This window comes from Ptychodera flava (genome assembly GCF_041260155.1).
Source record: "Ptychodera flava strain L36383 chromosome 23 unlocalized genomic scaffold, AS_Pfla_20210202 Scaffold_23__1_contigs__length_28996876_pilon, whole genome shotgun sequence".
Taxonomy (NCBI): Eukaryota; Metazoa; Hemichordata; class Enteropneusta; family Ptychoderidae; genus Ptychodera; species Ptychodera flava.
The window spans coordinates 12,268,664-12,279,930 of NW_027248277.1; the positions used below are offsets into that span (position 1 = coordinate 12,268,664).

The 11,267-nt window shown below is 37.3% G+C and overlaps 1 protein-coding gene across 3 annotated transcripts; it reads right to left on the reverse strand.

Annotated features, from left to right (window-relative positions):
* Positions 1-879: 879 nt before the first annotated feature.
* On the reverse strand, positions 880-10,650 carry LOC139124252 (uncharacterized). 3 transcript variants are annotated; one of them, XM_070690389.1, is made up of 8 exons: positions 10,503-10,650; positions 10,312-10,373; positions 9,669-10,067; positions 8,356-8,766; positions 7,847-7,861; positions 2,374-2,409; positions 2,147-2,235; positions 880-2,016 (listed from the first exon to the last, which is right to left on the reverse strand). In XM_070690389.1, exons 1-7 carry the CDS (start codon positions 10,505-10,507, stop codon positions 2,162-2,164), a joined length of 1,002 nt encoding a protein of 333 aa, XP_070546490.1. In that variant the 5' UTR covers positions 10,508-10,650; the 3' UTR covers positions 880-2,016; positions 2,147-2,161. The 3 variants fall into 3 exon arrangements, with proteins under 3 accessions (XP_070546490.1, XP_070546493.1, XP_070546492.1); XM_070690392.1 differs by lacking the exon at positions 7,847-7,861 and having other exon boundaries at positions 880-1,231; XM_070690391.1 differs by lacking the exon at positions 7,847-7,861.
* Between the last annotated feature and the right edge of the window lie 617 nt (positions 10,651-11,267).

The following is an 11,267-nucleotide window of genomic DNA, read 5'->3' on the forward strand; positions in this document are numbered from 1 at the left end:
GTCATCTCTGACGGAAAAATTAGCACCCGCGACCAAGCATTGCTGACGCGCATAATACATACTCCACTAAGCTCCAGATGTTACGCAGGCGACAAAATGATATAAAACTGGCTTCATTGAGAGGGTTGAGCCAAAACTTTAATGCGGCAGTTCCGAAACAAACAAAAAACGTAAACGTTCAGTGCACTACACCGTTGCATCCTTGTATCAAGAGCCAAATTGTTTTACCAGTACAGTATTGAAAGGCTAGATACCACACAATGATCGAATTGAAAGGTCTATTTATATATTGAGCTAAAGAGATCGACAACATCCCCGTGTATTGTTACATTTTTTGTCAATACAAAATTATTTTCACTTAAAAATGCAAAGCCACGGGAAACTAGGAAAGTAAATATAAACGAATTGAATTTGTATACATAATATTAAAAGCTGCTAGTTTTTAAAGCAACCCTAGTTGTTTTTTTCCTTTTCCGATATTTCTAATGCAGCGTACTGTAAACGGAATGCACGCAAGGGCATTTTCGTTGAAAGAAAGAAGTAAAGAAGTACGTTGATCTTGTCAGGATTCAGATGAACGCTGCGCGGTCATTTTAAAAGGGAAAACAAATCATTTCAATCGACTTACAATCCACTTGTTTCATGAATAGCCTCTTTGTTTACATCTGTTGCCATGGTTGTTCTACAATAAACACTGGTCAAGCGAATCAAATGCCTAATGTCCTTCAACTGACCTTCAAGTCGAACGAACAGTAAAGCAGGACTAATGGAGACGGCAGGAGAACTACTATACAGGTCGAAGTCAGTACAAAAAGATTATCAGGTCACACTACTCCACTGCTGACCTAAATCTAGACCATCAATAACAGAGCCACAGAATATATACAAGCTGCTTATTTAATGCCAGTAAATATCTGATTCTACAACCATTTCTTATTTACATGTCAATATATAAAGTCAAAAATTCACTTAAATGATAGACGGCTTAATTCTGCTTGATTTTACAGTTTGTTGAGTATTTTTCATTGTTGCACACCCTTGAAAAATTCCTCCTGTCCGTTCAAATGTCTCTATATGTCTCAATAATCCTGTTTTCTTTCTGTATTATATTAGTTTGTATTTAAGTCTCTGCCATCGAGCATCCTTCTCGATCTCTTTCTCGACTCTCTTGCTGTCCCGACATAATTTTCACCCGGCAAACGAATTATAACGGGCAAACAACAAACTCTGACTGAAAACAAATTCGAAGTGAATGAAAAAAGGCAAATTAACTCTTATGTGCAATTTGTGATTTTTTGAAATCGTGCATTTCAATTGTCGATGCAAGAAATGTACATTTACTACAAAAAAACATTGATAAGAATCATGACAATATATACATCAATTATGTTTTGGGTAATAAATCTGTTTTAATCGATATAGAGATGATTACTAACTATAATTATAAGTTTAGACTTGTTTTTATTATTTTGTTTTGAATATCAAATGCCGTTTTTTATTCGAACTCCTGTAAGCATGTTGAGACACATATTATAAAGCATTTCAACTCAGATTGTAGATTATGCAGGCTTAATTGTTACTTTTGACGTGTAAATTAGATTCTCACTAGATTTAAAATGTTAACTTATCAAAATACATGTAGAAGTGAATTTTATAGATGGACCCTTCATATTTGTGTTTTCAGCTCTCTATCTTTTAAGGTGTAAGCGATTCATGAAATAGACTAGCAAAAAACTTGAAGTTACAGTTACTTGCCGTTTAATGCCTTGCACGTCGTCTTAATCGATCTAGACATCGATCATGCGAAAACACATAGGGAAGGAAAATATTTAGTATATGGGACTGTCAGTAAGTGCTAATTTAATCTTTGACTGCTAAAATACTAAGACATAAATTGATGTTGATTTTACTCAGAAGCAAAAAAAACATGAACAACTTGATGGTGCCTTCATTAATTCAGCTCTTGCAAGACTCAAAATCCCAGCTCTGCAGTATATTATCCGACGTCTGTACACACAGGAAAATGAGAGAGCGAGAGAGACAGAAACAATGGGCAGTCTTGTGCTAGTAGTGTACTGTCAATAGCTTAGCCATATCTAGGCGAGAAAGTCAGTTAAGGAACAGAAATAGCTAATGATCTACTTACATTGTCTGGTCAATTTTAGGCGAGAACAGAAGCCACCATTATTGTCATGAAAGAAATAATTCCGAAAGACAAACCTTGAGCACCACATTCTGTGTAGAACATTGAAAAAACAAAAAAAGGTTAGAATAAGAAGAAGGAGAAGAACATCATCAACAACAACAAAAACAACAGCAACAACGACGACGACGACGAAATTAAGACGAACAACAGGAATAACAAGGACTTACTCATTTCTGTTGTAGTTTCCTCTATAATCAACATTTCTGCAAGAAAATTATGAAAATGTAGAAGAAGAAAATGTACACACGTCAGTATAATATCTTCGATAATGTAAAAGCAACATACCAGTTGTTTTCTGTTGACAAGTGTCTTCGTCGTGGTAAAAAGAAATATTATAGTTTTGCTTCGATGATGTATTTTCTGTACATAGTGAAAATTATTTTATTGTATTCAATATTTAGTTTTCAACTGGCCAGGTTCAAAATACGTACAAATGTAGCGGCAACAAGAGTCAGTTTCCTTTTATTTTTGTGTTGTACTTGAAAAACGATTCTACGCCGACCAATAACGTTTATCTACGGAAAATGACGAAAGAAAAACCTGATTATTGTCGTCAGCTCCACCACCCAACCCCCTGCACTCTGCTTTTTTTCCCAATTTCCTCACGTTCTTCTCCATTCATGAACGTCAATAGCCGGACGCTGCCCTTTATTCCTTGAACAAACAAGACGTGAATTGAATGTGCTCACGTGGTTTACAACAGGTTCATTACATCGTAGTACGCTTCACAAAACAATCAGATATCTGTCAGATCATTATGTGCAGCAGCTGCAGGGTCATCAACTTAAGCACAATACTCTCGGAGTTAGATCACTGATTACAAAACCTAATTTAATATGCAAATGAGCTGTTTATTAACTTGACACTGATCAATGCTTCATGGTCCAATTAGATATATATCAGATCAACGTCTGTAGCACGTTTCATCACATCTAATGCTAATATAATTTAAGGAGTAATATGCTGATTACAAAGTTCATTAAATATGCAAGTTAACCCGTAATTAACTAGACACTGATCAGTACTTCACGCGACAATTAGATATTAATCATATATATATATATATATATATATATATATATATTATATATATATATATATATATATATATATATATATATATATATATCTGTAGGAGGTTTCACTAAATGTGGTACAATAATATCAGAGTTATATCACTAATAACAAAGTTCGTTAAATATGCAAATGAACCCTCAATTTACTTCACACTACTCATTGCTTCTCAACACAGTCAGATATCTGATGGATCAGTATCTGCAGCAGAATGCATCAAACTATGTGGTTTTTACGGCGTTATATGACTAATTACTAAATTTCATCAAATATGCAAATGAGTTATTTATTAACTTGACACTGCTTAACGCTTCTCAGTACAAGAAGATATCTATCATAACAATTTTTGTAGCTGTATCATCTAATTTGGTTTAGGAATTTCTGAGTTATATCACTAATTACAAAGTTCATTAAATATGCAAATGAGCGGTATTTGGGTAAGAGTTAGGGTTAGGGTTGGGGTTTGCGTTAAGGGTAAGGGTTAGCGTTAGGGAATATTTCTTGATATATGTCGACATTACAATTTCTGTACATAAGAAACCATTATATGTGAAAAAGCAGATATGAACTGAATATGCTCACGTGTTTTACAACAGGTTCATTAATAGCAGTACGCTTCACAGAATGTTGGATATCTAGTAAACAGACTAGAAAATTTTAGCATTATAAACTCAACAGAACAATTTGACCTGCTAATGTGACCCCTGAAACGGAAGGACTTTGAGTTTGACAAAATTACAAACTAAGATAATTATCAAGCATTGAAATTGACTGATGATGACTCGGCATGTATTGACTTTTATCAAACACAACTAGATGCATGAAATAATACAGAATGACATGAACTACTGCATACTTTTTGACTGTTATAAAGTTGTGTTATACAATTGTACCTTTTACTTGTCTCATTTTAAAGTGTCAGAACAACGAGCAAGGAGATGTTATGCAACATTTGCAGACCTCAGGATAATCACAAACTAAAACACAAGAACAAAGACAGACATTGTATATTCTGATAGCAGTTCAATTGAGCATACAACGCAGAGTACAAGACAGACTTCTGATAAGACTAGACTTGTATAAGGTCTACTGCCAGAATAACTATCTCTGACGAGGATCTATTAGTCCCCGAGGACGAAGTCCGGCGGGGACTTACAGATTGGGTCCCGTCCGTCCGTCCGTCCGTCCGTCCGTCTGTCAGTCCGTCCGTCCGTCCGTCCAGAGCCGTTTCTCAGACACTGCTGAACCAATTCTGTTCAAACTTGGCACAAAGGCATAACACTATGGCCTACAGATGCACATCGATTTATTTTGCGGTACGATTCAATATGGAAACAAGGTGGCCATATTTTTGCGATTTTTCATGTCTTTGAACCATAACTCAAACATCCTTGAACCAATTCTGTTCAAACTTGGCACAAAGGCATAACACTATGGCCTACATATGCATGTAGAATTATATTGCGATACAATCCAATATAGGCGTGAGGCGGCCATTTTGTTTGCAATTTTTCGTGTCTTTGAACCATAACTCAAACATCCTTGAACCAATTTTGTTAAACTTGACACAAAGGCATAACACTATGGCTTACAGATGCACATCGATTTATTTTGCGATACGATTCAATATGGCCGCAAGGTGGCCATATTTTTGCGATTTTTCATGTCTTTGAACCATAACTCAGACAGCCTTGAACAGATTCTGTTCAAACTTGGCACAAAGGCATAACACTATGGCCTACATATGCATGTAGAATTATATTGTGATACAATCCAATATGGGCTTGAGGCGGCCATTTTGTTTGCGATTTTTCGTGTCTTTGAACCATAACTCAGACATCCTTGAACAGATTCTGTTCAAACTTGGCACAAACGCATAACACTATGGCCTACATATGCATGTAGAATTATATTGCGATACAATCCAATATGGGCGTGAGGCGGCCATTTTGTTTGCGATTTTTCGTGTCTTTGAACCATAACTCAAACATCCTTGAACCGATTTTGTTCAAACATGGTACAAAGGCAAAGCACTATGGCATACGTACGCATGTATCAATTAACCTTGCGATAGGAGCCAATATGGCTGCAGAACTGCCATTTTGTTGGAATTTTGCATGTCTTTGAAGCTTAATTCAAAGGTCAATACACCGATTTTTTCCGAATTTGGCACAAAGATCATGCATTATGGCATACATATACATGTCAATGTACTTCGTGACATGTTCCAATAACGTTGCCAGATTGTCATTTTTCCCCAATATCACTGCCAGATGGATTTCTTCATGTCTTTGAGGCTTAATCACATGCAAATATTCCTTATCCAATGTTGTTGAGACTTGATACAAATATGAAGTACTATGGCATACATATGCATGTCTACTAATTTTGTGCTATGATCCATATGGTCAATATACAGCCATTTAATTTCAATTTTGGTGTGATTGTTTTATGTCTTTGAACCATAAAGATAGGTCACTGTCCTTGGATGACTGATTTTGTTTGAACGTGATATGGCTGCACTCTTGTGCACATTAATTTGTTTCATTATATGATCCGAAATGGCTGATTACAACAACACACCCGATTCCATACCATTTCTAAAATTCCACCAAACCATATGTATAGTATGTTCCATCATGACACTAGAAGCAGTGAGGGCTTCGATATGTGTGATGTAATCAAAAGTTCCTTCAATGGTCATTACCGGCCGAGATGGGTCAATTTTATTGAACGTTCCTCAGATTACTTTATTATGCAACTCAAAGGCCTGATGCACCCGTTGCATCAATGTCATACCACAGCTACCTAGACAACAGCTACCTGGACACCAAAGATTATACCAAAATGGACAAGCGGGGACTGTGTCATCAACGATGACTTTTTGTATTTTGTTTTTCAATATTCCTGTCAAAAAACCCAATTCATGCCAATATAATCGACACCCGTGTGAGCCGTGTAATAAGAACAATCAGATATCTGTTATATCATTATATGAACCGGGTTTTCATCAACTTTCGCACATTACTCTCAGAGTTAAACCACTAATTACAAAACTTTATTTAATATAAATGTCTGTCTGTTAACACGATAACTCAAAAAACGCCTGAACAGATTCATGTCAGCTTCGGTACACAGGTACCGTATGCTACTTGCAAGAACTGATTTGATTTTGGTGAGTGTGGCTTGCATATTAATAAGTTATGCAATGCCATTTTTTTTCCGTACAATGGTTTCCCTATGGAGACGGTAATGACAGTGTAGACATATATCAAGAAATACTGCACAAACGTTCATGAAAATTTTTACAGATGACGATCTCAGAACATTATGATGATACTGTGAGTGTCATGTCAATTATCTGCTCATTTGCATATTTAATGAACTTTGTAATTAGGTATATAACTCTCAAATTACGGCAACCAAGTCAGTGAAATCTGGTAGGGATATTGATCTGATAAATATCTAATGGTATTGACAAGCATTTGGCAGTGTCACGTTAGCAAATAGCCAATTTGCATATTTTATGAAGTTTGTAATTAGTCATATAACTCCAAAATAACTGGACAAAATGTGATGAAATCTGCTGCAGATACTGATCCGACAGATAGCTAATCGTGGTGTACAGCATTTAGCTGTGTGGAGTTAAGTAAGGGTTCATTTGCATATTTAATGACTTTTGTAATTAGTGATATTACTCCAAAATTACAGCATTTCATTTGATGAAACTTGCTATAGATATTGATCTGATAATATTTAATTGTACTGAGAAGCATTGGGTGTGTCAAGTTAATAATTAGCTCATTTACATATTAGATAAAGTTTTGTAATTAGTGACATAGCTCTGAGAGTACTGTGCGAAAGTTGCTGAAACCTGCCACATATAATGATGTAACAGATATCTGATTGTTCTTATTACACGTCTCACACGGGTGTCGATTATATTGGTATGAATAGGGTTTATTGACAGGAATATTGAAAAACATAATACAATAAATCCTCGTCAGAGATAGTTACTCTGGCAGTAGACCGTATACATGTCTAGTCTTATCAGAAGTCTGTCTTCCACTCCGCGTCGTTTGCACAATTGAACTGCTCTCAGAATATACAATGTCTATCTTTGTTCTTGTGTTTTGGTTAGTGATTATCCCGAGGTTTGCAAATGTTGCATAACATCTCCTTGCTCGTTGAGACAGGTCAAAGGTGTCTGATAAATGTCAATACATGTCGAGTCACCAGCAGTCAATTTCAATGCTTGATAAATAAGTTTGTATTTTTGTCAAACTCAAAGTCATTACTTCCATTCAAGGGCCTCATTAGTATGTCAAGTTGTTCTGTAAGTATGCTAAAATTTTCTACCTGTTGTGAAACAGGTGAGAATATTCAGTTCATATCTGGTTGAGTTTTCGTGTAAACAGGCGGACATACATACAGACAGACAGACACACGGACAGACAGACATCGCTATGACATTAGCTCACGTGTTTAAACACGTGAGCTACAACTTCTTGAATATAGAAAAGTTGTTAGTCGAATTGAATAAAAGGGGCTCACAGAGACACGTACCTGTTGTCGGAGACTCTGTCGCCACAGCCCAAGGAACCGTCAATTGTGTTGGAGAAACATGAAAAATGACAAAATTTCAGGGAAAACAAAATTTATGAATCAATTGTTTCTCATGTATTAAATATTACCAAGACAGTAATATGTGAAACAACTACTTTAATACACATTATATATCAATTCAGTACTTGTAGGAGTCGTAGTAATGTCACTTGTGATTTCCAATTCCGGGTTATTCTTGTCTTTCTTATCGACCTGAAGAATGTATTGTCTTCGCATATTTTAGTGGACAGGATTGGATTTTTTTAATGCTTTTTATGTGACCTAACCTGAATAAAAAGGGGTTTACCAAAACAAATAGAGCTATCGAGATTGATAAAGGAGGGTCTATAATGTAAACAATTCTTATCTCCCTGGCCAGAGTTAATTACGTTGGACATCATTTCCTCAAAACTACAAAACATAGCTTGACGCTAAAATGTGATTTTGTTTATTAATTTTGTAATGCTTACCTTGTACTACAGTGCAGTTTTTTGTTCCAGCGTCGGCTACGTCCGTACCAAAATCAGAGCAAGCCTCATGGTTAGTCATATCACTGTCAGAAACCGTGATAGTACCACACACTTTAGTGTACGCATCACAGTTCTCAGCATCAAGCGTCAGTGTAGCCATCATACCGTCAAAACTACCCGATGACGTCACAGCAGAGCCGTCAGGTGCGTTACTTCCCGTCGCGGTCACTTCAGCTGATTTAGTCGAACCGTCAGCATTACTAAAGTACACCTTGACATCGCTGGGAAAGCCGCCAGAATAATATGCATTGTACGCCAAGTTCAACGTTGTCGGGACATCAGTATTTACATAGAATACACCAACAGCTGGTGCAGGATCAGTGACAGTCAAGCTTAGAGCTAGTACGTCATCTGTTTCGATACAATAGATATTATTAATTGTTTTCTGAATAAGAATATCAACCAATGGCGGATAACGACGAACATTTTTCTAAGACTTTAATGTTGTAAGGTCTGCACCTAGAAACAAGGTCTAATCAGCATTGGAGGCACCCATATTGTTAAAAGTATGTCTGACTGGGGTACCTTACGCATTGCTAACATGAAGTTCAAAACAAGGGTAATGTAAGTGAGGTTATCAAAAACAATATGTGTGATTAACAGGGTACCGGCCGACAACAGGTGTGGCAGCGATAGTCAGGAAAGGCATTTCAACAGAATGCCCCACCATTCGTAGTTGTAACTATTTGCATTGGCCTCTTTCTTTAAGGTAGATAAGCTTCGGGCGCAATTATTCAGACTCTAAAAGTTGTACAATTTCTTCTGATCTAATACTTAAAAGTTCTTGGAATAAGTAAAAAAAATCACCGGTCTCTGCTTTTTAAAGTTGACTTCTCCTTACATAGTTAACACAAGAATGGTGGAAATTTCGAATTTCAAACTTCGCCCAGTGACGCCTGATTTTTATTCTTCACTTGGTGAGAGAAAGCTTGAAATTTTCATGAGGCATTTTGAGCAAAAATCTTTCAAGGCTTATTGTACCTCCCATCAGTGCGTACAGGTATTCCGGGCCACGTGTAGCCTCGCATTTCCAGACGTTGACATTTCCATATAAGAGATGACATAAGCAGTCATTTTTTATGTTAGCAAACCACTCAACATTCTGTAACCTTTGTCAAAAACATCCCTTGCTGCGGCTGGAAAAGCACGCAGCAGGACACAAACCAATTTAATATCACAAGTTTTGCTGTTATAAATCCGTACCTATTACAATGTTGCTATTTAGATTGTTGATAGTGTGATTCGATACTTACTGGAACAAGTCTTATGACCGGCTTCGTCAGCAGCACTCCCTATGTCAGCACAGGCTTCGTTGTTACTAGAATCGTCATCTGTCACTGTAATGGACCCGCACAGTTTTGTGTAAGAAGCGCAGTTGGGTTTATCGAGGACGAGTGTGGCGGTGAGACCAGCGTAACTTGACCCAGTAGCAGCGCTACTGCCATCGGGTGCATTGCTGCCCCCAGCTGTGACTTCGTTTGATTTGGTAGAACCGTCGCCGTTGCTGAAGTATACTTTCACATCGCTTGGCGTAACAGACCCTTGTACAGTGAATTCAAGGGTGAAGGTTACCGCTGTCCCTACGCCCACTAAAAAATTACTCGACGTTGGGTCTGGTGCTGTGACCGTAAGTGTAGTAACATTTATATCGTCTGATAAAAAAGTGGAAAAATATCATTTAAACACTGACCAAAACAACAATTTAACATGTGCACTTGGCAATAATAATAGTGTGTAAAGTTATACTGTCTCCAAACTTTTGTTGTTTTTTTATAAGTTTCTTATGCAAATATAAGTGTTATGTTACCTGCTTTTTTGAATGTTTACGTTATTTCAGGATACTATAGCTCACTTCTGCTCAATCACGAAAAGTAATCAGCTGTACGTTATACTTACTCTGCGCCGCGCATCCTGCTATGCACCCGATAAAAACAGAAATCACCGCTACGAACGAAGACCTGCGAATGAAAGAATGTGATTAAAACAAACGTTGTCTGAATATACTAAGACATATGTTACAAAGAATAAGAGGGATTAAATACAACAAGACACGTCATATCAAATCCACGTCCAGTGACTCTACGTACCTCATCTTTGTGTTATGAACGTCGATTTGTTCACAGGTTTTACAATTGAAGTTCCTGACTTGTATTCTGAGGTCCGACTAGCTTACATGTATACTTATACAGTTGTCACTGAGTGCACTTATCTCATTGGATGTCGATGGCAAGATGGGAGAGACAACACACGTAAGCAATATACTCATTGGTCAACAGACTCTCATTGTTTCGAAGTGATTAAACAAAGCACAATATCATGTTTAGAGAGAGGGGTGAAGATGACGAATAAAATTAGGTCACCTGTTCTGTTTGGCCGGTAACCATACCAACCCTAAATGTTTATGAGATAATTATGCACTGATTTTTGATAAACATTTTTTGTTGGCTATGTTTGAGGTGAAGAGAGTATCTGTCAGATTAAAGGGGATTCATGTTCTCGCACTAGATCTCCAAAGACCATCGGGACAGCTGATTGTGACTTTCGGAGATCGTAAGTCACTGTTTAGCGGGGGTCGTTGTGTACTGCTGACAGGGCAAGGTGTTTTATTAGGTACAGTTTCCAACTTCGGTCAATTTCGATAACAGGCGTAATTATCCTTCAGGATGCTGCTTGATTGCACAGTTTAGTTTACTTTGTCGTCATCAGAAGGGCAATTAAAACTCCCTTCGTTGTCTATTTGCTCGGCTCGAAAGCGTTCGGCTTGGGTGAGCGCCTGTTTAATGAACACTCAGGACGGCGTGCAACGGCTTGAGTGCTGTAATCAACAACCTGGCCCAGCGGTATCCAAAATC